Genomic DNA, 25,629 nt, shown 5'->3' with positions numbered 1-25,629 from the left:
CGGTTGTAACTTTTGAGACTTATATGTTGAATATTTTTTAATACACCCTCCCATCCATATTAATGGTGTCAAATTTGCCTAAATATGGATGTATCTATGTCTAATAAACGTCTAGATACATGTAATATTTCGAAGGGTTACCTCTTCCTCGGAAAAAAAGTTAGAGAAAACCTGATTTCAAATACATTTTGAACCGATCGAACGGCATTTTGAAAACGGTTCAGTCCTACTGGAAGTCCAGTTACCGAAGCCCATACATGCAATATTCTTCCTGGAACCATTGTAACACGTCTCGCACAAATTTAGTCATGAAATTTCACACTGAAATTGCCACAATTAACGTGCCATCTTTATTCGGAGAATCAGATACACACCAATGCTCTCTATATGTCATCAATCGCAATGCTCTTTAAAAGTATGAAATCCTTTCTATACTCTTTATCAATAACTTCATTTTCCCTATCAGAAAGTAGCACCTCCTAGCTCCTTTCTGTTTATCCTTCCCGATGCACATCACAGTGGCGAAAGTCATATCTAACTGGCTGGAGATTGAGTTATGCTACTGATCATGCTCAGCGCAATGCACGGCTGGTCGGCAGGCACCTGCGAACAAAACAGACAGTTTAATTAACTCACACTCACTGTTGGATCTGGAACTTGTTTGATCTGCAGCAGGCAGCAGCAGTGAGTGGCGTGTACAGTCTACTGTTGTTAGGACTTACGAAGTGGCCAGCTCCAAGGATCCAATAGAAGTGCAGGTTCTTGTAGGACCTGACGAAGGCCTTGGTGGCCTTGGAAGCTCCGCACTGCAGAGGCTGCCGCGGCAGACTCAGGAAGTTCTTCAGTCCGTTCCATCTGAAAACGTAGACATATATTTTGAAGTCACAAGAAATTTCGAAATCTTGTACTGTAACAAATGGAAGGAAAGGTACAGAGGAAAAAGCCTTAATTACTTGAGCTTTTGCACCCATGCTTCTGCGCCTATGGTCGAGCAGATCACGTCGAGCTTCAGAATGAAAATTTCACTGAAGTCAGTACTTGAAACTTTTCGAAAAAATGTACTATGTGCATTCCATTTGCCATCTATATACGAATATTATATGAGAGGATCATCCAATTGTTTAAGCAAGATATATGTACATGTTCGATCTGGCATGGTTTGTTTCTCTCCAAACTGAGGACTATGTGACCCCTGCATCAGCCATGTGAGGTTAGTAGGTGGCACTAAATCTGAACTTACCGTACGCTGCTCACTTCCGGAATTTGATGCAAAAGGAAGAGTTGTCTCTTGCAAGAAACGCTACTCTCTCTTGGAATTTCTTGGTATGGACCCCGGCCCGGGAGAGATTGTCTTTGAACAGAGAAACGAAGGTGTAACCAAAATTCCAGAAAGGACGCCGTCTTTTCTGAACAAGAACCTGTCGCATCGGCATCACTGGCAAGAATTTATTCTCATCTAATCGCGGTTGCTTACTCAGGGTGCTTTGGTTTGCTAATCTGATAGCTCCATCAAGTATATTCTTTGAGAAAATGTAGCTCAGTTTACTTGGGAGCACACCATACATACTTGCAGCTGGAGACAAAATCCACGTTTTTATTCGTTCTGCCCCGCACTAGCAATCTTAGAGCATCCTCTAAAATAAGGTCCCTAAACAGTCTCTATTCCCTAGTCCTTTATTTCTTTATGACGTGTGGGACCTACTTGTCATTGAAAGACATATTCTTTTTTCCGTTCTTTTTCTTCCTTCTTCATCGAAATTCCTCTCCTTTCCCAACCATGGCTGCCTCCTGCTCCTACTAGGCAAGGGGGGCGCAGGGCAGCGGAGCGCAGGGCGGCGCCGGCAGAGCGGCGGCGCGTGGCGGCACAGTGGCGCGGAGCGACGGGTCATGGGGATGCGCGGGGCCGTGGCGGGGCGGCACGACACAGCGGCGGCGTGCTGGAGCGAGGAGGCGCGGCTGCGTGGTGCGGGGGCGGCGGCTGGATGTGGGGAGGCGACGCCGGACGGCGGAGGCGCGATGGCCGGTGGTGGCCGACGGCGAGGTGCGGGACGGTGGCGCTATCGAGACAAAGGGAGAGGAGAGAGTAGAGAGCTGACGTGGCCAAGCAGGTGAGGGAACAGGAGTCTCCCTTGCTAGCCGCTAGGAATGGGGGGTTAGGAGGTGTTTCTGTGGACGTCTCTAAGACAGAGGCTCTAAAAATGATCCTGCAGAAGAGAGCGTCTTTTTTCTCTGGCATCTAAAAACGGGATAGAAGTTTTGTTTAGGGAACGTGTTGGAGATGCTCTTAGCATATTACCCTTTTGGATTTTTACCTTAACGTGGCACTCCCTAACAAATCCCAACAAGAAAATCGTCTAGGTTTCTACGAGCAGAATCGAATTTTCTAGAGACAGTAAAACGAAAGATGTAAAGCAGCTGTTGGTCACCTGGCCATTGTACACAGTGACATCCACTCCGTAGGACAGCAGCTCGTCGACCTGGATCGAGCACAAAGCAGAGAGCAGCGAGTTAGTTTAATCAATCAATTCAAACGCCATCGATTTCATCGCATCTTAAACAAAGTGAAGTTTTTTTTCTTTTTTTTTTAAAGTTAGCAGCAGTGCTGGCTGGATCGCTCGCCTCGTCGATCCTTGGCTTCATGAAGTCGTTGACCAGCGCGTTGTAGACAGCATCTGACTGCTCGTGCCACCTGCAGTTTGAGGGGACCGGGACGTCACGCAAATGTTGCCATCAAATTAAAATGGGGATCGATGGCGATGATGCTATAGCTCACGTACTCGAGGTTCTTGGGGATGATCTTGAGCTTCTCCTTGATGACCCCGTTCATGATGCCGCCGATTGTGTTGGAGTCGGGCTGCTCGGCCTCCGGCTGACTGCTGCCGAGGTACGTCGAGTACTTCATCACCTGGGTGTTTGTCGGAGTCGTCGGCGACGACGAAGAGCTCGCGGGCAGGTCGACTGCCGCCACCGGGTCCATGCCGGAATCAAGCAAGAAATTGTACACATCCTAGAAAAAGAAAGGGATGGAATGTAACGCGACGCGATTTCCATTGTCATGGTCATCTCATGGAAACGAAATGATTAGCGGTAAATAAAGGGATCATCAGGCGTTGGAGTCAAACAAAGAGTCAACGCTTACGACGCTGGCGCTCTTGGAGCCGACGAAATCCAGCAGTTCACCCCACGACCCCTGCGCGGCGGCGAGCTGCCCCGCCGCGATTTGCTCCTTCACCGTCGCAGCCTTTCTGATCGGGACCAAAATTCAAGAGGATCGGAGCTTATTGTTTTACCGAAAAAGCATGAATGGAGAAAATTTGCTCTTAGTTTTAAGAGGACGGTGCGGCGTTTACTTCTTGGCGGCGTCACCGGCGTTGTCGTCCAGCCTTGACACTTGGAGGAGAAGCGGCGCGTAGGAGAGCTGCACCGATCCAGTTAAAACAAGCAACCGTGTTTAGACATTGAATTGATTGTTACCGCTCTCAGCTGCAAGATCAAACAAATGTTTGCTCACCGTGAAATCCTCGGGCGAGATCCAGCTATCGCCGAGCGCGACGCCTGCGAGGTTCAGCTTGAGGTCTCCGGTGCGGACGGCTCTGGCGATGGAGACGCCGAGCGTGGCGGCGTACTTGCCGCCGTAGGACTCGGCGACGAGGAAGAAGGGGCTCCCTTGCTGCAGCGCGGGGAGCTCCTTGGTGAGCGCCTTGAGGAGCTTGGTGGCGTCCGTTGCCGCCTGCCAGTCCGTCGTCACCAGCAGGCTATCGTCCTCCACGTAGCTGTACCCGACGCCCACCGGGTTGTCCTGGAAGCCATTAACACGAGCTCTCTCGCGTTGGTATGGAGCGAGGCGAGAATAAGAAGTAGAGGAGAATCTTTCAGGAATGAATACCACGAAGATGAGGTCGGCTTTCTGGAGCCACGTCGAGTTGCGAGGCTTCAGGTTGACGTCCAGCGGCCCGATCTCGAGGAAGTTGCCGAGACCCACCCCGGACGCTCCCTGAGAAGAAGAAGAAGAGAACATACGGCTGTGAATGATGAATAGCTCTTGGTGGTGCTAAGGGAGCCTTAGCAAAGAATTATGGCTGTACCGGGCCGCCCTGCAGCCAGAGGACGGTCGGCCATGGCTTGGACGGCGTCGACACCCTCTGGGGGCTCTTGTAGTACCACCAGAAAAGATGGGCCTCTGCGAAAGCAGAAACAGAGTCTCAGAGTCCTCACCCGGAAGAGTTTGAGAGTCTAGGGAGATGTACGTGAAATGCAAGCCACGGCGGGCCTTAATTACTTGGTCGGACTTCGACGAATCCCCAGAGCTCCGAGCCGTCGGAGCTGCCGGCGGTCACTGACGCGGCACAGCTGGCGCGGAGCAGCGAGAGGCAGAGGAGCGAAAGCAGAGCAAGAGGTCTACTGTGCTTGTCCATTTCGGAGTGGCGAGTGGCGAGTGGCCAGGATAACGAGGGGACACGCCCGTAATAAGGATGGAAAAACCAGACGCTCGTCTGTGATGAGTGCGAGACTGCGAGTTGCACATACTGTGGCCAGTAGCGGCCGGCTCGTCGCGGCCGATGTGCTGCCCCGACGTGCAGAACGGATTTTTTTACTAGCCGGATAAATGTCCGCCCGACGTTCAAAATGAAAATTTCAAACCTGGTTCTTTTTATTATAAAAATTGCTAGAAATATCAATTAGCTACATCTGCACATTGTGGAATTTGGCGAAAAAAGCAATCACATGTGGCATAAAAAATAAATAAAGCAAACTCCTGCAGGTTCGGTAGCGAGCAACATTCACTATTCAAATTGCATTAAATTGTGTCTTAGGGATACATAAGGTTATATTTTCACACCAAAATTATTTCATTTGTAATGAAAATATAAGATAGAGAATTTTTTTTTTGCGATGTCACAAAGATCAGTTATGCATGAATTATTGACCGGGAAAGAAATACTCCATCCGTTTTTTAAATTAGGACGTATTTTGTTTCATTTGACCTAGCATTTGACCAAAAATTATGAAACAGAGAGAGTCCTTTTGAATGTGAATTCAACGATATTAATTTTTGTTGTTGTTCTCGACACCAATTAGAGTAAGGGGTGCCAATGCTCGATGGCACAAGTGCGGGTATAAATGTAGGGCGTGTACGCCGGTCTTATAGCGAAAGTCGCCGTACATTTGGACAAGTTGACACGTCGATATTTTTTGAATAGGTTCGGTCGACCTTGCGGGTGCGACTTAATCCTATGTTAGAAAAAGCTTCGAGGCGTTTGTTAGCCGAGGGCTTGGGCCGAGCAGATCTTCCCAAGACACCTTTTGGCGAGAGGTTCGTCGGGGCCGCCTCGTACTTGGACCGAACGCGTCTTTCCAAGTATCGAGATTAGGATACTCTCGGAACTCTAACCCAACCCTTTCTCCTTCGAGTCCGGGCCGAACGCGTCTTCCCGGATCTCGAAACTAGAGCTCTTTGCAAGAGGCTCTAGCCCTCTCCCCTTGAATTTATTCAAGTTGAGAGTGAGTGATACATGCCTCCATGGGGGGTATTTTGAGCCTAGGGGTCCATGACAAATGACCATGGCTACCCTTCAGGGAGAGAGAAAAGTGGGGGCAAAATGGTAAAAGTAGCTTCTTTGATCTATAACTTTTGTGTGCACCATGTGAGAAAAGTAGAGCTTGGTCCATGGTCCACCATGGACCAAGGGCCCTCTCCTCTCACTTTTCTTGCCCCCCGCTGTAGCTCATTTGACCCCTTGACCATGGCATGAGAGGCTTGACTCGTTGACTAGTCTTCCTCTACCACGTAGGATTGACCGCGCCACGTAGGTATCTTTGACTCGTGCTTGCAGAATGTTGACTTGGTCGTCGCCACGTAGGATTTACGACCCGGCCCATATAAGAGTTTTATTTTACTACAACAATTTTATTTCACAAAAGAATATATATTAATAAATTAATTCTTGGTTGATGGTTCGGTCAAAGAAAACAAAATACGCCCTAATTTTCGGAACGGAGGGACTAGAAGTTACACATGAGCAAAAGGTGGCAAGAAAAAAGTGCATGAGACAAAAAAAAAAGGCACCACCACGGTATAGTTAAGATTTAGATCAACAAGATACATGTATTGTAGTTGTTTTAGGTGAAGTATCCGGTGAAAACCCTCATTTGGTGCAAACCGTGCAAACTCCATAAAAACCAAGTTTACAAGTTTCAAAAAAATTCTACAAAAATATCATATGTTGGGAGTGTGATGTTCGACAAACCTGCAAAATTTCAAGTTCAAAATCAAAAGCATTCAGAAGGAATAAAAGAAAGAAATTTACAATGAATAGTGTAGAACACTGAAAGACCACTATTCATGCAGAATTTGTTTTTTTCACTGCTACCAAATGAAATTGAGTTTGGACTTGAAATTTTACACATATATAAACATCACTTTTCTAACACATGTGATTTTTTGAGAATTTTTTAAACTTTTTTCGATTGAATTTCACAGTTTGCACCGTAGAATTGGTTTTCACCGGATACTTCGCCATTGTTTTAAGTGGAAGCCTATCATCTATGGTTAAAATTAGTAAAAGTCAAAAAAAAAGGAAGCTTATACAAAAAGGAAACTAAATCGGGAAGGGAAAAAAAGGTAGCCTGACGAAAGGAAAAACAAAACACCATGGGGCAAGATAGGAAATCAAATCAAAAAAGAAAAGAAAAAAACAATATTTTTCTAGGAAAGGAGCCATCTGAAGGAACTTACAGATAATGCAACCACTCCATCCGTCCCATATTAAGTGACTTTCTATTACATGTATCTAGACGCTTATTAGGTAGTCACTTAATATTAGACGCAGGGAGTAGCATTTAAGCAAATGCAAAGATTTAACCTGTGAAATATGCATAAAAACAGAAGGAAAAAGTAGACGGAAAAACAATAATTCATAACACATGGTAGAGATATAATTCTGAAAGTGCGCAATATGTTGTGTTAAACTTTAGTTATCAAGATACTGACAAATAGAAGTCAGTAAATAATCCTACGGCACAACGAAGTCTCAGTTCTTATCATTGAATAAACATATATGTAATGATTCCCATGCTTAATGAAATTCTAATCTTCTTCACCAAAGAAAACACATTAATACTATGTGTTTCTTAGCATTACTATACTACTTGCTAAGAAAATATTCATGAATAATATGAAATTACATAAACACATTTGCTATTTCTCTGTCAAAGATTCCTGCAAACCAACTGTGATTTATTCCAGCGAAGAGCAGAACAGAAGTGGTGGACCTGGTGGGCTTTATTCTCGTGAGCAGAACATGGGGCAGTTGGCCCATCTGGACTATCTTGTTTTGTTTTTCTACTGGGCCACCCATATGTCTTCTTTTTCGCTTACCGCTGCCTCTTCTTCATTTCTTTCGCATATACCATCCCCCTTGCAGTCAAATGAGCATAGCTCATGTGGTGCTCTGCATTTATTTCGAAATTTAATCGACGATTTATGTAAACAGATTTGATATTTCTGGCTCCCTCAGTCAACCATATTGACCTGGTGGGTTTTTATTCTCGTGAGCAGAACATGGGGCCCATCTGAACTTTTTTATTTTCTATTGGGCCGCCCATATGGGCTTTTGTGGTTATCGCTGCATTTTCTTTGTTTCGTCACATCTATACAAAAGAAAAATAGTCCGTGACATTTTGGCAACCTATAGTCCTTTTACGATGACTACATTTTTTTTTGACAGCGACTACATATTTTCTTCTTCGTTTAGAGTTGTTCTACAACTAGTGCATTCGTTGTGTTCTATATTTTTTTTCCTCGCGGGACACAATTAGAGCGGTCTAACACGGGAATATGACGAGGACAATTTATGCGTGAATATATATTCTAGCGATTGTTTTAATCTTTGATTTACTTAACACATAATTCACACTGACGGTAAATAGACGACGGTGGAGTGTGTTTTTGTTGACGCTCATCTGCAATTCTGCAGTACACGCCGCTGTGTACGTTTCTCATTTCATTATTCTGGGCATGCAGTCCGAGAGTGACTCGTGAGAACACACTGCACGACGACGTGGCTACGATAGACATTACCCATGCGGGCGCGCAAACACTTGTTACATCATCGAGTACGTCGACGAGGCCGGCGGCGGAAAGATGCGGGCGGCGCAGCGGCGGGGACTACCTCTCGCGGCCTGCTACAGGCGGCGGCGGCGTGGAGAGAGTCCGGGTCTGGGTGGGGAACTGGATCGAACGACTCGATCGGGTGAGAAGAAAACCTAGCGTACGTGCACTAATGGGCTGGGCCGGAGGCATCGGGAGTGGGCCAAACTCGGGAGCTCGCCGAGCTGGACCGAGCTGAGCTCGGCTCGGCCCGAAGATTTCGCGGGCCGTTTTCGTGGGCTCGGCTCGCTCGAAAAAAAGACGAGCTCGGGCCGAGCTGGCTCGGCTCGCCATGGGCTCGAACGTCCAGGCGGAGGCGCGGCTGCCGTGGAGGAGCACGGTAACCTTCTTGTGGACGGGGTTGTGGGTCAGCAGCAGCTCGCTCTTGCTGCGGAGGTCTTCCAGGATGAGCTCGTAGGGGACTCCCTTGAGGCGCAGAGCGGCCTCGGCGCGGTGGCTGAACGGGCTGTCGAATGCGCCTATCACCTTCACCGCCGCTGCCGGCGAGCTCATCTTCGCTATATAGCTGCTGCTACTTCTCCGGGTGCAGGTAAGATTCTTCTTTGTGAAGCTGTGCTCTGTATGTAATGGCTGGTGACTTTGGTGGTATTTTATAGCGCTCGTTTAAGGGGTTTTGACCCGAGGGCGAGGCTGATTTTTAACGAGTTGGTGCTGAAACTTCTTCTGGAAGAATCTCTCGTTTATCTGCCCGAGCTCGAGTCAAATGCTTCTGTCTCTGTGCGAGAAACTTCCGTGTTGCTTCTTCCTGGGGCCCAAGCCCATGTACTGGTCAACTTGGAGCCGAGCGCATCCATCTTCAACAAGCTGATAGAACTAACATTCATCTCTTCCTCGTCCATCTCCTTTTTAATTACTCACTCCGTTTCATAATTCTTATCTTAAATTTGCCTATTCTTATCTTAAATTTGCCTAAAAATGTATATATCCATCTTAAAAAGCATCTATATACATGTAATATTTTGACAAGAATCATTTAACGGAGGGAGTATTATTTTTCTTGTACAGGAATGTGATGATAAGAGGTGGCCCGATCTTCTCAGAAAGTAACGTAGATAACTTGTATGATTCTACAAGTCTTCCGGCTGTTCACCCGTCGCCGCACAACGAACTTGCAACCCAATGAAAATTTGCAACACCACACACTTGCACAGTAGTCCGCCAACCACAAGCGGTTTCGCAATCTTCCAATTAATTCCCAGTGGAACGACATATCACGTTCGAAATTTTAGTAAATAAAAACACCCTATCGAAACGAATATAGTGTATAGGATTGCAGATGAATGCTTGTCGCAATTCAACATAGTCTTGAAAATAGCTAAAACGTGGTCTAACCCTAACCCTAGGCGTACCCCTTGTATATATAGGCGAGGGGCAGCCAAAACACGCAAACCGACTCAGACTCAGACTCAGACTCAAACTAGGTTTGACTCAAACTCATACAACCAATCCGAATAGGACTTGGCTTAAACAAGGACTCGCAGGTTCGGACACCCCTTAGACATGTCGAACTCGTCGTAGGCTGTCCTGGTGCACCTCATACTCGTACTCAACTTGTGTGGTGGGCAGATCATTCTTGTCGTTGGCTGCGCCTTGCACACAAGTTGTTCTTCTAGCGATTTGTATCCTCCATCTTCATTTGTGGTGCGCCTACCTCCCTCTCCTTGCTTGCGCATATCTTGATGTTGGATAACAGCACATGATGATCCTCACACGCGGCCTCCTCTCCTCCACCTTCCACGGTTGCCTCAGTCTCAAACCTGATTACACAAAGATACAAAGACTTAGGCAGTATAAAATTCTCATCAATATAAACGTTAGGTGCAGCTAGGAGTGGGTTCACCTGTTGTTCTAATAACTTGGCACGTGCTTGTATAATTGGTCCAATGCATAGATCATTGGATTTATCTTGAATAGCAAGATCATCATTAGACAAGGATGACAAGAACTAGGGATGTCCTCATCATGTGATATCTTCTTCCAAAGCACCTTTCGGTTTGGGTCCACTAGTCATACTCACTTCTCAGTCTATTTTTCTTTATTAAGTATTGGTTCTTGTGCCAAAGTGATTACTACTGCAAGAGACTAGTACTACAACTTTACCCACCACATCAGCACGAAAGGTATGAGAGAGAAGATTAGTACCGGTACTAGCACCCTGTTGGAGATGCCCTGACAACACGGAGCCACGACTCGATCATGATGCATATCTGTTAGCGCTGCGCTATCTCAGGTGACGATGGATTATACTCGTCACTTCAAATATTAGGGGAATACACTGCCAGAGAATTGATCTACCGGGAGAAGCTAGGGTTTTGGGAGAACGGCAAGCTGCCGCAGGGATTCGTCAGTTCCCCTCGCCTCCGGCCGCTATCTTTGCGCTGTGAGGTGGGGGAAACCTCGGAGCCTCCTATACGTATTAAGAAGGTTTTAGTAATATGATCTATGTGCTTCTCGTCGACATCGCTATGGTTGAGGGTGTGACGTCATTAAGAATAGAGGTACTCCGGTTATTCCTCATATGTGGCATTCTATTACCATACGATGCCACAAAGTCAGAAAAAAATTGTTCGCAGTTTTGGTGTGACCGGTCTTGCGAGTTTTGGGTTCTTGTCCTCGCAGAACTGTTCATCGGACCCGTTTTTAGTAGGGTGGCATGGTGATTTATTGGTATGATATTTTGTGCCTTTGGTGTCATTCTTTGGGTTTTTTATGAAGATCTTTTGAATTGACGACATGTATCTTCAGGGGATCATCCCTAGACTAAGTACATGGAAGCTCATGACTTCCCATCATTTTGGATGGCGACTCAATTCAAAAGTAGTCCAGATCTTACAGTTGTTTATTAGTAGCGGTGTCATTGTTGGAATCTGATTGCATACTCTTTACTAAAGGCTCGGCGGTACTTTGTGTCACAAAGGTTGATATATACCACGGAGAATATTTCTTTGAAAGTTTTCATTGTAATTCTCAGTTATAGGAGTTACTTTGTAGTTTCTTGGATTTATGTTCCAAAACATCGTACATGTAATTGATGTCGTGTTTGAATAAAATTACAGATGATTTTGAAAAAAAGAGAGGTGTTGATGGTTCACAAGAGATAACCTTCACAATACATGATCTCTCAGTAGTTGTATAAAAAATGTTTGAATTAATTAATTCAGAAATCATTTTTGCATGTAATTGGAGTAATAAATGTTTGGCTATGTTCACGTGCAAGAGCTGTATCTTTAGTAAGAGATGATCAATTTCTCCATTGGAGTAATTAATTTAAAAGTTATCATTGTTATGTGCATATGATCATAAATTAAATTTCTCCTTCTGCATCCAGGTCCAAAAATGCTTCGTAGATATTGTCCATGTGGCCCAAGTCCATATATTGCGAAAGATCCCTTGTTAATGCCGATTCACTTGAAAGATGGTCGACATGAGCTATTTTGACCACGAAGAACTATGATGTAGCTTTTAGTATTGTCGGAGCTCTTTGTTGTTGGTTTCTGTTTCAATTTATCCGTTCCAACAAATCTAGATGCTTCTCGAAAGAAACAAAACCAAATGTTTCCAAATGAGTATTAATAAAAAAAGCATGACATTTTTCAACAAAGTAGTTGAGACACTAATGTTATCACGTGATAGCTCCACCGGTAGCAGATTCAACACAATATGGAGAACAATGCACCTTTATACCATCGAGAAGAAAGCCGATATGTACAATGATAAGTCAGGGGTTCGTGACTTCCATAACGCGTGCTTTTGGGGAAAAAAGAATCAGGAGTAAATAATATTTATCCATATCTTATTAGATACAATACACTTAAAGCAGTATCGACTTTGATTAAACCATGACAGTTCAGTAGTGGGGCATGTTTTGTGCTAGCATGGAGGGGGCAGGCAAAAGGGACCAAATCCTTCACAAAATCTCAATGGGTGGGGGGCGCCGCCCCCCTCCCCTACGTAAACATAGCACTGCCTATGCCGGCTAGCATTACTCAGTTTGGTTGATCTACATGAGAAAATGAAGAGGGTGCCAGATGTGCTAGCTAGTTGTGCAACATGATGCAAAAGATGGACATGGCAACAACTTCAAGTATTGAGAGTATGTGCGACATCGCACAGACCGCCATATGCATGCCTTGCCGAACTTGGAAGTTGAGTTCCTTGAGCGTTAGCATTTCCGGAGAGGCCTCCCAGGAGAAGCACCCATTGCCGATGCCAATTGTGACATCTGAACTACCGCTAAGTGGAAGAACGGATGGCTCCCCATCGGCCCTCTGCTCCCGCCACACGCAACTGGGACAAATCCTTCACAAAACCTCAATACGTCGGGGGCTCCGCCCCCCTCCCCCTCTGTACATCCCCTATGTACACATAGCTCTGACTATGCCGGTTAGCATTGCTCAGTTCAGTTGATCTACATGAGAAGTTGAGGAAGGGTGCCAGATGTGATAGATATATGTGCAACATGATGCAAAATATAGGCATGGTAGCAACTTCAAGTGTTGATTATGTGCAATGTCTGCCTAGAGTTGACATATGTATTCCCATACATGATTGTAATATTAACAGCTCGGGAACTTAAAAGATATGTGTATGCTATTGATTGCTGGAACAACCGATTGTCAAATTACTAGAAGAAAGAGACAAGCTTACAATCATAATTCAGCCTGCATATGCACATATTTTCCATGCCGTGAACAATAAGCTCGTCCGTTAACATAATATCTGCGACATAATACATTGAAGTTGTTAACATATGTTTCTCAAAAAAGTAATTTTATGTATCCTGGACACCTAATCTGACAACTCATCTGCTAAAATCATTTACTCTTACTAAGAGATGGTCAATTGACCTCTGAGTACAGTTACCTGTTTGCCCATGTGTTCCTAATCCAGGCTATGCAATACGTTGATTGGTCAACCTGTATATACAGGTACAGAAATGGTTAGCCAAATATGGAATAAATGAGTAATTCAAACCAAAAGGGTCTTATACTAACATAAATCACATAATTGTGTGGCTTGCAGCATCAATCATTACGGCACCGCCCGCAAAATATAATTCCACGGAAGGAAATGACATGTCAACATTGTAATGCATGAAAAAGAAGTTGTGTAAGTAATTTGACGTACGGCAGTTAAGAGTTGTTAACTTTTTTTCGTAGAGAAGGAAAAATATATCTAATATACGTAACAAAACAAACTTCATTGTTTTCCCCCAAGAACAGGCTTGCAGATGGAGGGACTGCAACCCTTATATGCGAATACGAACCGTAAGATTTTTGTATTATAAATAAATAAATAAGGTAGACCATATATATTGCTTGTTATAATTAAGGAAAAGGCTTATCCATTATGTATTATATTATGTGATCTTACAACATTGACAAATGGATCAAAACCCACATCTGCAAGGAATGCATATGTTGTTCCTGAATCCACAAATGTAAACTGTGCAGGTGATGGTCTAACACTGAACTGTCAATGAGTAGCTTTTGCCCATTTACAAAAATATTGTGTAAATTTAAAATATAAATGCTGCTGCATTTTGTCAAGAAAGTAAGGGAATACACTTCAGACATAATAGTTAAATATATACTACAAAAAAATGATGGTGGGGGGGGGGGGGGGGGAGGGCCCCCCCCGACCTCCACTCTAGGGGGGGGGGGGAGGGGGAGGGCCCCCCGACCTCCACTCTACCTTCTATTAAAAGAAAATATGGGATAGGGGGGCTCCACTAAGCTCCGCCAGCGGTAGTTTGGAGTGAACTCACGTAGTCTTGCTTGCACAACCAAGTTTGCTATTTCACTATTTAATTAATCTAATTTCAGTTTACTTTCATGAATATGTCCTACCGAACACTGTAGTATAAGCTAAGCACGTACGTTCTTTACATTGCCGTAGCTGGATGCAGTGGCGGGGGTCTTTGACGAGCTCTTGAAGCTCGTAGAGGCGGGAGTGCACGTGGGAGTCCCTCGGGGGCTCGGCTTTGGGCCCCCCAGGGTGCTTCTGAAGGTGTGAACCCCGGGATTGCTATCAGTAGCACCCCTGCGCCAGCGTCTAGGTTGCGAGGCCTCCAGTGAAGGTGGCGGGCGCGCTTCCTTAGTGCCGGTGGGGGTCCCTTGGGGGCTCGTCTGCTGGCCCCCCCGGGGTGCTCCTGGAGGTGCAACCCCCGGATCGCTATCGGAAGCACCCTCGCACTCGCGTCTGGGCGGCGAGGACTCCTCGGTGTCGGAGGCTATTTGGATGGGGTCAGCCGCGCCACCCACAACGGCACTGGCGGCATCCGACCCGCCATAAGAGTCGCTTCCGTTGTCGGCTTCCGCAGTGGTGAAGGCGTCGTCCTCTTCGCTGAAGAAAGCTTCGCCCACGACACCCCATTCATCGCACATCAGTATCCCGTTGATCCGTTGATGATCTCCTCGAGGTTGGCCTCGCCAGCATGCAAGATGGCGACGCTGTTTGGAAGACCCAAGTCGGCGTCTGCGACGCCGGTGAGCTCAGCCACGTGATGGGAAACCGCCGATGGCACGATCATCCCGAATGGGAAGAGACGGGTACGGTCCCGTGCCCGGTGTCCTGCCACGCGGGATGGGACCGCTCATGGAGTGGAGCAATCCGCCACTGCAGGAAGTCGATGATGAGGTGCCTGCCCGTCAATCCGACCTTGGCCAAGGCGGAGATGCGAGAAGGGATTGCCCCGAGCCGCCCAGCCTGCCTGTCCACCCACTTCCAGCTTGCCAGGCGGGTGGGGCACTCTGTCACAACTCATAAGCACTCATGCCAAGCGGGGAACTCGGCGAAGCACCACGCAAACCGATGTTCGCCCCATTGCCACCTTGGCACTGGGATGAAGGCTTCCTCCATATCCTGTCGCGGGCAATAAAGGCGACGGAGCTGGAGCCCCGGCGACAAGCCCGGAAGAAGTGGTGAAAGAGGGCCATTGATGGCAGCACGCCAATGAATCCCTCGCACAAGTGCTGGAAGATGGCGAGGAGAACAATGGAGTTGGGGGCGACATCGGCGAGGCAGATGCCATACCACTACGTTAGGGCCACGAGGAACCGCGACATCAGCGGCACCATCCCGGTAAGGACCCACACGTGGAACAACCGAGCCTCTCTAGCGCTCCTCGGAGTCGCCGTCCCCGGGCGGAGGATCACCCTCCCGTGTTCGTGGCCATTGGAGGCACCGAGGAGGGAGAGTCGGGCGGTCTGCTCTGTGGTCAGACAGGGCGTAGCTCCGCTCATCGCTGCTCTCTGCAGAAGGGTGCCAACGGCTCCCTGCTGATTGGGAAGACGATCCGGTCTCGGGCTTGCGTGCCATTGGAAGCTTGCTCGAGAAGAAGTTCAGAGAGTGGGATACGGAAGCCTAGGGAGAAGGAAGGACTGAGAGGTGTGGCCGAGCCAAATAAAAGAGGAGGGCGCTTTGATCGTATGACCCCACTAACGCCAGCTTTAATTCCGCAACCTGCTAACGAAGCAGCGCGTGGGATAACCACGATTTAATCCCACTGCTACAGGAGCCCGAGGATCAGGGGAAGTGGAGCCGAACTTGGTGAATGTGGGGTGGGACCATAGTGGAGGGCCCATGTGCCACGTACAGGGCGCATGCCAGCAACCCGCAGGCGAAGCAAACGGTGCTAGAGGCGGATGCTGACCCACGTCCGGGGGCTACTGTCGCACCCGCGGCACTGGGGATGCCACTTGTCATGGGTGCGTGGTCGACAGCTTGAGTCCCGGTGCTGAGGATAAGCACTAGCTATACGGTCACGACGCGTGCCCCCGAGGTCAGGAGGGGACCAAACTACGGTGCCAGGCCTCAGCTATAAAAGGCCTCCTCCCTGCTCATACGAGGACGTACGAGGTGAAGAAAAGAGAGAGGGGCAGAGGTCCAGCAGCGGCAACGTCATCGGCGATTCGGTCGCAAGTGCGTTGCCACCACCGGGCCCGGGGGTTCCCCTCCCCGGAAGATCGGCCTCGGGAGGCCCAGCGTTGTGTGTGCAGGGTGCAGGAAACGCGTGCCGTGCTGTGCCTGGGCACGTGCTGCAGCTTTGAAGGCAAGAATAATTACCACGCCAAACGCGTGCGGGCAGGGAATCTCCCCTTATCATCGACAAAGACAAGATCGTGCCGGACCGGTCAAGGCTGACTGGAGCGTCCAGTGCCATTGGCGTAGGAGGAGGGGAGGCGCGTGGAGGAAGGGCTCCAACAGCTGCACCATCCACTGACCTGTTCAACATGTGCATGGGTAGTGTGTTACCCATGCAGGCCCAGTTTGTGGTATCCCCTTGCAATACAAAAGGAGAATTAAGGGCAAGATAGAGAGGTTAGACCCAGTGAAGTTAGGATTTGTAGCTTGGATAGCCAGGTAGAGGGTGGGTATTGTTCTATAGGAAGGAGCCCCCGAGAGCAGGAAAGAGCCCCGGGGATAGTGTAGCCACTTTAAACCAGAGAAAATCCAGACAAGTAGGACGCATGGTATTACGTTCCGGCGGCCTGAACCTGGGTAAATCTTGCGTGTGTTCTTGTGTGATTGTTTGCTACTCACCGCCGACGCAGCTCCCCCGCCTCCATGAATGAAAGGGGATGTGCGGCATCCCCGGTGTCAGAGTTCGAGCACCGACATTTTCCTACTAGCTGACATGAGGCAATGCCCTAGTCAAAGAAAGCGACAAATGAAATATACGACACCAGCAGAAACTTGATGTAGTTGACAATGGCAGTTGTCAGTTAAGTTTCTAATCTAACCTGATCTTTAGGCAGGTCATGGTGGAGAGTAACATGCATATGTTATTACTCTAAGTTACCATCTTCATGGTGGGAAGTAACTTATATGTGGTGTCATGCATTGTGTCATTTATTATGTTGTTGCTCGTCTTGTTTTGATTTGTGTGAGTTATGGTAGTATATCTAGTTACCACATCCATCTCTTTCTTCATTTATTATAAAAATGCATAGTTGTCATGCATGTTACTACTCATAAAGTTACTTGCACTATGAGTGGTCTTATCTTCAAAAAATCTACGGTATGCATTCAATTTTAGTAGTAGAAGACTGCCCACAGTCAAAAAAAAAAAATCCAGACAATGTAAACTTTTTTTAAATTTTTTTTAGAAAAAGACATACACAGTGTGGCTTGATTAGAAAAAAAAAGGTGGGCTGGTGGTTAGCTCTCAATTTGTTTTTTCTTTGCACATAAACCATCATTGCATAAAGACGTAGTGTACCACTACCTCCACTTCTAAATATAAAATGTTTTAATTTTGTCGTAATTCAAACTTCTTCAAGTTACACTAAGTTTATAGAAAAATATCCATAATATCAAATAAATTACTATGAAGATGCATATCATGACAAATCTAATAAAATTAATTTAGAAGTGAATCCCACTTTTTATCCCTTTTTGTAAATATGTGACAATGCTTACCCCATTAAAATTTTGTGCGGCATTTTAGCCCTAAGTTGTTTCAATGTGTCAAGAGTTATCCCATTGAACTATTGTTTCAATGGGCCCACCTGCCAGGTTGAGTGGCAGGTGATTGTATGCCAATTCAGAAGCATTTCCCCTTTCCTTCCGTTGAAATGAACTCAATGTGTTCACCGTTGTTGTCGTCGTCTATGTTGACATCGTCGCCAAATCCCTAATCCTATATATCATGTGAGCGAGACAAGAGAGAGGAGTGGGGAATTGACCCGGTCCATTGTGCGAGAGAAGACGGATGTGCGGTAAGAATGTCAAGTGGGGCAAGCGGGTCAGGTCTGGATGAGGGAGAAAATACCAACAGAATAAACTAGGCTTCCGATTTAGCATTGTCACTTGCCACATCAGCCAAACAACTGGACCATCATGTTATAACTAGACAAAATATTTAAATGGGGTAAATCTTGACACGATGGCACAACTTTACAAACAAGAGGTAAAAAAGTGGAATCCACTCTTAATTTAGATTACTTATAGATGTTGGTATATTTTTCTATAAATTTGTCAAACTTTAAGAATTTGGATTTCTGACAAACCTAGAACTTCTTATATCTGGAGAAAAAAAGTACTACTGTTATTAGTATTCAAAGTCTCAGGTATGAAATCTCACTGTCAAAATGAAAAAAAAGAATCTGAAATCTCAAAAGTGTATTCATCAACAAGAAAATTATCCGGGTCAATCAGCACAGTTCAGATTCATTTTCTGCAGACTGCAGATACGTGCTCGAAATCTCAAGTCCGGACGAGGAATCGAAACAAAATATGTGTTAGTTCGTCGACAAGAATACTCTTAGGTGATAAACGGCACAGACAAGTATGTACTCCCTCCGTCCTATATTAAGTTAATTAACTGACGTAGATTTGTTATCAAATCCAAGATGTTTCTCGCGTCTTTTTTTCACCTGCACAGCTGCACTTGTCACCCTACATCATGCAAGTAGGGATGCAAACGGGATCCCACGAAAGTCCCGCTTCTAGTTCATTTTTCAAATCTTTTATTCAAAATTTTGCTCAGAGTATGAATAAAAGATTTGAGAATTGAACTAGAAGCGGGATTTTCGCGGGATCCCGTTTGCACCCTTACATGCAAGTGTTCGTGTCACTTCTGTTTCTGCATGCATGTTGGCACTTCACTTGATCAAAGTTGCAATGCAACGCCGTAGGTTTTATAACAAGTAGGAGTAGCACGCAGTAGCACAAACTGAGTCGTACAAATTTTATTTCGGCACGCGCCGTGATCACATCACAGATTCACAGTATCACACCCGGCACATGGATACTCATCCCACACACGTTACAAGTCATCTCACTTGTGCTGCATCATCGCCCTGAGCGACATTCTGATCTTGTCCTTCTTCCCGGCGAAGTGCGCGACGAGCAGAGCCCTCTCCGGCAGGCACGCCCTGACGGCCTCATCCGAGGTGTAGTCCTCCGCCCACCGCCGCAGCGCGGGGAACTCGCCGTCGCCGTACAGCCTCACCCCGGCCACCTCCTCGATCACTCCTCCCAGCAGGTGCGCGAGCCCGCAGGCGGCGAAGTCGAGGTACCCGACGGCGTCTCCCGCGAAGAATTTCTTCCCCTGCAGCCTCGCCTCCAGCAGCGCCAGGTTCCCCTTCGTCTCCGCAACGAACCCTTCCCGCGCCTCGCCGTCGTCCATCCACACCGCCATCCAGAACGGCCTGGAGCACTGCGAGCACATGGCGGCGGCCGCTCAGATCCAGATCGATCCATGGGAAGGATCGGAGGAGAGATTGATTAATTAGGTTTAGTGCCTACCTTGTGTTCGATGAATTGCGCCCAGAAGCGGGCCATGGCGCGGTCGTGGGGGTCCGTGGGGAGGAGCGGCGGGCCGGGGAAGGCCTCGTCGACGTACTCGACGATGAGGAGCGACTCGCAGACGGCCGGCCGGTCGCCGTGGAGGAGCACGGGGACGGACTTGTGGATGGGGTTGTGACGGAGCAGCAGCTCGCTCTTGTTGTTGAGGTCTTCTTGGATGAGCTCGTAGGGAACCCCCTTGAGCCGCAGGGCCATCTCGGCCCGGTGGACGAACGGGCTGCCGAACGCGCCGATCAGCTTCACCAGCTCCGCCATTGATTTGCTGCTGCGGTAGCTCGGCTATAGGCTGGCTGGGACTTATAGGGATCAGGACGAGTGCTCAGGGTTGACTGATCAATTTTAGGTAGTGCTGATGCTTCTTCTTCTCATCGGCTTCTTAATTTTTAATGTTTTGCCTACTTAATTGTGGAATCAGTTGCTCTGGTCCAAGCAAGAAAGATTAAAAAGATCCAATCTCGATGTGAGCTTTGGTTCGATCCAGAAGCTAGGGAGCGATGAAGCCATTAAAATGCATTGGATGCTCGCTAATCGCTAGGATGGATGCAGCTCAAGTCAGAGAGATTTTATTTACATATCAAAATGAGCAGATCATCAAAGAGATAATATAATCAACTGGGTAAAATGATAGTGACTTTGTTTGACATGTGCATCAATATGTAGGTTATGTTTCCGAGCTAGCAATGTCATGCAAAGTCAAAGTTTCTTGATGGCAAAGCTGATAAACAAGACAGACCATGGACTTGGCTCTGTTTTCCCCTGTTTTTTCCTTGTACAGATCTTTTGGACCACATGACATACTCAGCCACACCAAATTTTCGGACATGTTTGAATACAATGTGAAAGCTCGTACCGGAGTATGGAGAAGGCAATCAAACATGGAATCAAAGGGTTCGGATTGGGATGAAACAGAGTTCTGCTTATCCTGTTTAATTGACTTGCTAGTTTAAAAACTTTGTTCAAATTTTAACTTGGAGACTAGCCTAGAATCGGAATATAAGCAGGATTTCATTTGCATACTTGCTGAGCAGGGGTCCTTGGCTCGAAATTTGTTTACATCGGTGCCATCACATCAAGGTAACATACTCAATTATTTATCTTGACATCGCTAGCTCTGTTTATTTCTTCTTCATGCATGAGATGGCAGCGCTCACGGCCTCACAGTTGTGAGTTGAGGAACAGTCTTGCACCGCATGTCCTGACTCCTGAGCAAGAATCCATTCAACTTTCCTCCCTTCCGGTATCGGACGTACATACGTGTCAGGCCCAAAAATAGGGCAGCGCGGGGTCCTGCATAGGCCATTTCCGCCACTCGCTCGTCCCCGATCGCACCAGCACGGAATCAATTGCTGATCGGGGAATGCAAAGTTCTTCTGCGTGCGGCAGTCGATCAACGACGAGTTCACGCACGCACGTACGTCACGTGTTCTTGAATCGTCGGGTCGGCCGGCGTTCAACATTGGTTAATTAATTTGCAGCAGCGCCTGATCGGACGCGCGCAGCGGGGCGATCCATGGCGAGCTACGCGTGCCGGCGGCCGTGCGAGTCCTGCCGCACGAGGGCGATGGCGGGCGGCGTGGTGGGCGAGCCGACGACGCCGGGGCAGAGGGTGACGGTGCTGACCATCGACGGGGGCGGCATCCGGGGCCTCATCCCGGGCACCATCCTCGCCTTCCTCGAGGACAGGCTCCAGGAGCTGGACGGGCCGGACGCGAGGCTGGCGGACTACTTCGATTGCATAGCCGGCACGAGCACCGGCGGGCTCATCACGGCCATGATCACCGCGCCCGGCGAGGAGGGGCGCCCGCTCTTCGCCGCCGAGGACATCAACCGCTTCTACCTCGACAACGGCCCGCAAATCTTCCCCCAAAAGTGAGTAGTGCATGGGTTCTTAATTATCGACATCGATGACCAACTTGCATGTTCGACAATGGAATAGATCGATTTGGGGATTGACGAATTGTGGTCAGGAGGAGCTCGCTGATGTCGGTGCTGGCGTCGCTGACGCGGCCGAGGTACAACGGCAAGTTCCTGCATGGCAAGATCAGGAGCATGCTGGGCGAGACGAGGGTGTGCGACACGCTCACGGACGTCGTCATCCCCACCTTCGACGTCAGGCTCCTCCAGCCCATCATCTTCTCCACCTACGACGTACGTGCTACGTTTATTCATTCATTTAGGATCCATCCATCCATCCTGGATCAAACAGACCGATCTAATTTTGACTTCCGTGCATGCATGCAGGCCAAGAGCATGCCCCTGAAGAACGCGCTGCTCTCCGACGTGTGCATCAGTACGTCCGCCGCCCCGACCTTTCTCCCCGCGCACTACTTCCAGACCGAAGACGACAACGGCAAGGTGCGCGAGTACAACCTCATCGACGGCGGTGTCGCCGCCAACAATCCGGTAACTAAACTAACCGATCCATTACTACAAAGATATCGAGATTCATCATATGACTGACCGACTGACTGACCGGAGATCGGAAAAAATGCATTCAGACGATGGTTGCCATGACTCAGATCACCAAGAAGATAATGGCCAAGGACAAGGAGGAGCTGTACCCGGTGAAGCCGTCGGACTGCGGCAAGTTCCTGGTGCTGTCCATCGGGACGGGTTCGACGTCCGACCAGGGGCTGTACACGGCGAAGCAGTGCTCCCGGTGGGGCATCATCCGGTGGCTCCGGAACAAGGGCATGGCGCCAATCATCGACATCTTCATGGCCGCCAGCTCCGACCTCGTGGACATCCACGCCGCCGTGCTCTTCCAGTCGCTGCACAGCGACGGCGACTGCTACCTCCGCATCCAGGACAACTCGCTCCGGGGCGCCGCCGCCACGGTGGACACGGCCACGCCGGACAACATGAGGGAGCTCGTCAGGATCGGCGAGAGGATGCTGGCGCAGCGGGTGTCCAAGGTCAACGTGGAGACCGGGCGCTACGAGGAGATGCAGGGCGCCGGGACCAACGCCGACGCGCTAGCGGGCTTCGCCAGGCAGCTGTCTGACGAGAGGAGGGCCAGGTTCGGCCCACGGGACGGCGCGCCGGCGAATGGCAAATCAAGATGCTGATCTTCTTCTTGTAATGGTTTTTTTGTACGTGTTGGAACGTGTCAGCGATGTACAGATCTCGTTCGACAGTACGGCGTTGTTAGCGATGGTTTTATATTTTGAACGCGATCTCTTTTGGACGGCCCAGGAAAACATGCACCCAAGCCCATCGGCCTCTCAGAACGAGTTTGCTATGGCCTATGGGCCGTTACTCTACTTTCACAGGAAGAATCCGACCCAAAAAGGGTGCGTCAGGGAGTCACGACACACTACGCCATGGAAAGCTAAGCAGATAGCGGGACGCCAGACGCTGGAAATGTAGGAGGACGCGAGGCCGAGGGCCCGAGGCCGCCTAGACTTCAGTTCAGTGGTAACCGTCTATGCTCTTCTCTCTGTTATTCGGGCAATTTATATGATCTACGGAGGTTTCTAAAGTTATTATACGCATAATTTAGCATTTCTCAAATACTCATGATGGTTTATGATCATTAATGTTCATCTCTTTATCGACTAACTTGAAGTTTACAAGGCTACTCCCTGTTACTTTTGTTAAGACGATTTTTTTTTTGCGAATAACAGAGAGAAGGGGAAAATCTAAGGAGAAAATAACTGGGAGAAAATCCAACATGTCACAACAAAAAAATCGTCTTAACGAAAGTAAGAGGGAGAAGGGGAAAATCCAAACCTCGGGGTCCAACAGGAGAAGGGGAAACTGTGACATGTTGGACCCCGAGATTTGGATCGAGGAGAAGGGGAAAATCTAAGGAGAAAATTGCAGACGTTTGTTTCTTAATTATATTAAGTTTTTTTACTGGGTTTTAATTTGTGTCTTTTGCAAGGTAGTCTCGTTTGCTCAATTGGTTGTACGACGTTAGATAGAAAAAATGTACCCCTCCGTCCGATGATAAGTGTTGCAATTAACTTTGTCCAAATACATATGTATCTAGACACATTTTAATATCTAGATGCATGCATAGTGGACGAAGTTGTGATACTTAATATGATACAGGATGAGTAGCACAAAAAGAAAAACTATGGACACAACTTAAGTGGAGCGAGCGAGATGTGAATTAATTCAAGCATGACTTACAGGGCGGGCATGCATAAATACGGATTTTTGCATGATGCTAGCTCAAACACAACGAAACCAAAACAGATGGTGAAAACAAATGGAGAACCAAACAAACACAAGAGCCACACTGCACGTGCACAACACACATGTACGTGCATATGCGCACATGCAGACATTCAGAGCTTGTTGTTTCCAGCCGGTCCGTTCCTGTTGACGAAGGAGTGCCCAATGCCGGGGCTGTGCCCCGGGTTCGACGGGCGGACACCGTCACGGACGTCGACCAAGGGTCCGTCGCCTCCGTGAATCTCCGACGGGGGAGATACGGCGCCCTCGGCCAGTCCATTGGGCGATGCTCCGTTTACATGCGATAACAAGTATCTCCGATGCATGGTAGAGATCAAGCTGCCATGGGGCAGAGACCTGCTCTGAGATTCCACGAGCTGGGAGAACAGAACTACAAAAATTAGTAGTAATGCACAAGTGCAAGTGTTAGTGTTCTTGCTTATGCTAGGTGCCATTTCGCACTCTTACAACTAGCTAACTAGACACTAGATATCGATATAGGGATATCTAGCTTGAGGCAAGGGACTGCAATGGAGAACTTAGCTAGAGCGATGAGCTTGTGTCTGTGTTGGTTGATGCACTCCATGACCACTCCTTGGGGCCTATATATATAGATAGACATGTTTGAGGTTACATAGGGCAGGGGTTTAACTTTCCAAATGGTTACATTAGATGTATAGACCATTGAACTGCATAACATTTTCGACAAATATGTATTGTTAAATGATGATATATACACCAGCCTGGTGTATTTTAGAAGAAAAACAAATTGTATTGTTATACTATGGTAATAATATATCTTAGTTAAAATTTCTGCTTTGAGAGTATTATTCTGGCGATGAATTTCAGGGTAAATATATATGACCAGAACGCACCGAGATATCACAATGCCACGTAATTAATGGATAGAAGGCACTTTGGTGTTGGCACTATTTTAACTTGCCTCAAATAATCACTTTAGGTGGCAGTTTTCGAGTAGTGATGGCACTAAAAGTGCCATGGAAGACATTTCCTACCCTATTAGTAAATCCAGTATTTTTAAATTGCCTTAAAATATTTTGACTTTTCAGACATTTTTTACTGCCTTGTACTCTCAGCCCCGTGTTGTAGTAATATATTGCATGCACCTAACAAACTTTATCCATGTAATATATGCATGTTCATAAGTATGCTGCATGCATCTTGGCATCCAGAGTTAATTCGGCAGATAGAGAGTAATTTCTCTTAGTGATCTAAAAAAACCAATACAGTGAACATTATTATTTGTCAAAAAATAACACATCCAGAAGATTTCTCACGGTCCTTCCAAAAATAAATTAATCTAGATAGTAAAAAACAATTGCTAGTTCATATCCAAGATATCAAGTAATATGGTCACAAATATCAGTGGCGGTGGGTAAGCACCGCCACCGTAATGTACCAGTGGAGGTGCGTACTCACTGCCACTGGTACATTACAATGGCGGTGCTTCCCATGGCCACCGGTGCACTTTTCGGAGCTCCCTACGGATTACCAGCGGCGGTTGTGCAAACCGCCACTGGTGTTGGCTAGCACCGGTGGCGGGTATCATCGCCGCCACCAGTGCTCGTTAGCACCCGTGGCGCAAGCTTAGTGGCGGTCCGGGTTACCGCCACCGGTGTGTAATCCGGACCGCCGCTGCTAACCTTTTCCGGAGCAGTGATATCTTAAAAAAAAAGGTAATATGGCCACAATACTTTCTTAGTGGCCTTTCGTAAAACCAATGTGCCAATACGATGAAGAAAATCAGTCCTGGCCGTAAGAAGGTGATGAGGCTTCATATCGAAGAAATCCAGATCTGGGCATAACCTTATGTTCTGCCCAAGCTATGCCATATTGTGTGGGCAGCTAGCCTAGATGCTACCATGCAAATTTAGGTCTAGAGGCATGCATGTTTCAAAAGAAATTGATCCTTCGCATCGGCGTCTTCAATGTGTGCAAAAACT

The 25,629-nt window shown here is 47.4% G+C and overlaps 3 protein-coding genes across 4 annotated transcripts; 1 reads left to right on the top strand and 2 right to left on the bottom strand.

The window, feature by feature from the left end:
• Positions 1-258: 258 nt before the first annotated feature.
• LOC106865401 (serine carboxypeptidase-like 51) lies at positions 259-4,462 on the bottom strand. The gene is made up of 12 exons (XM_014896325.2): positions 4,280-4,462; positions 4,086-4,180; positions 3,887-3,994; positions 3,512-3,799; positions 3,351-3,418; positions 3,140-3,245; positions 2,778-3,007; positions 2,620-2,689; positions 2,427-2,477; positions 954-1,006; positions 723-855; positions 259-603 (listed from the first exon to the last, which is right to left on the bottom strand). Exons 1-12 carry the CDS (start codon positions 4,413-4,415, stop codon positions 535-537), a joined length of 1,407 nt encoding a protein of 468 aa, XP_014751811.1. The 5' UTR covers positions 4,416-4,462; the 3' UTR covers positions 259-534.
• Positions 4,463-18,781: 14,319 nt separating this feature from the next.
• On the bottom strand, positions 18,782-19,892 carry LOC100830692 (probable glutathione S-transferase). Its single transcript, XM_003561527.3, has 2 exons — positions 19,424-19,892; positions 18,782-19,334 (listed from the first exon to the last, which is right to left on the bottom strand). The coding sequence occupies exons 1-2, from the start codon at positions 19,736-19,738 to the stop codon at positions 18,954-18,956; spliced, it is 696 nt and encodes a 231-aa protein (XP_003561575.1). The 5' UTR covers positions 19,739-19,892; the 3' UTR covers positions 18,782-18,953.
• A 192-nt stretch (positions 19,893-20,084) lies between these two features.
• On the top strand, positions 20,085-22,686 carry LOC100830384 (patatin-like protein 1). Of its 2 annotated transcripts, XM_003561526.3 has the most exons (4): positions 20,085-21,352; positions 21,451-21,631; positions 21,725-21,886; positions 21,982-22,686. In XM_003561526.3, exons 1-4 carry the CDS (start codon positions 20,994-20,996, stop codon positions 22,549-22,551), a joined length of 1,272 nt encoding a protein of 423 aa, XP_003561574.1. In that variant the 5' UTR covers positions 20,085-20,993; the 3' UTR covers positions 22,552-22,686. The 2 variants fall into 2 exon arrangements, with proteins under 2 accessions (XP_003561574.1, XP_024316217.1); XM_024460449.1 differs by having other exon boundaries at positions 20,156-21,352; positions 21,451-21,886.
• Positions 22,687-25,629: the final 2,943 nt, after the last annotated feature.

Source organism: Brachypodium distachyon, chromosome 1 (genome assembly GCF_000005505.3).
Source record: "Brachypodium distachyon strain Bd21 chromosome 1, Brachypodium_distachyon_v3.0, whole genome shotgun sequence".
NCBI classification, from domain to species: domain Eukaryota; kingdom Viridiplantae; phylum Streptophyta; class Magnoliopsida; order Poales; family Poaceae; genus Brachypodium; species Brachypodium distachyon.
Note: the sequence above shows the minus strand (reverse complement) of the source record. Positions and strands in the feature narration are given on the sequence as shown.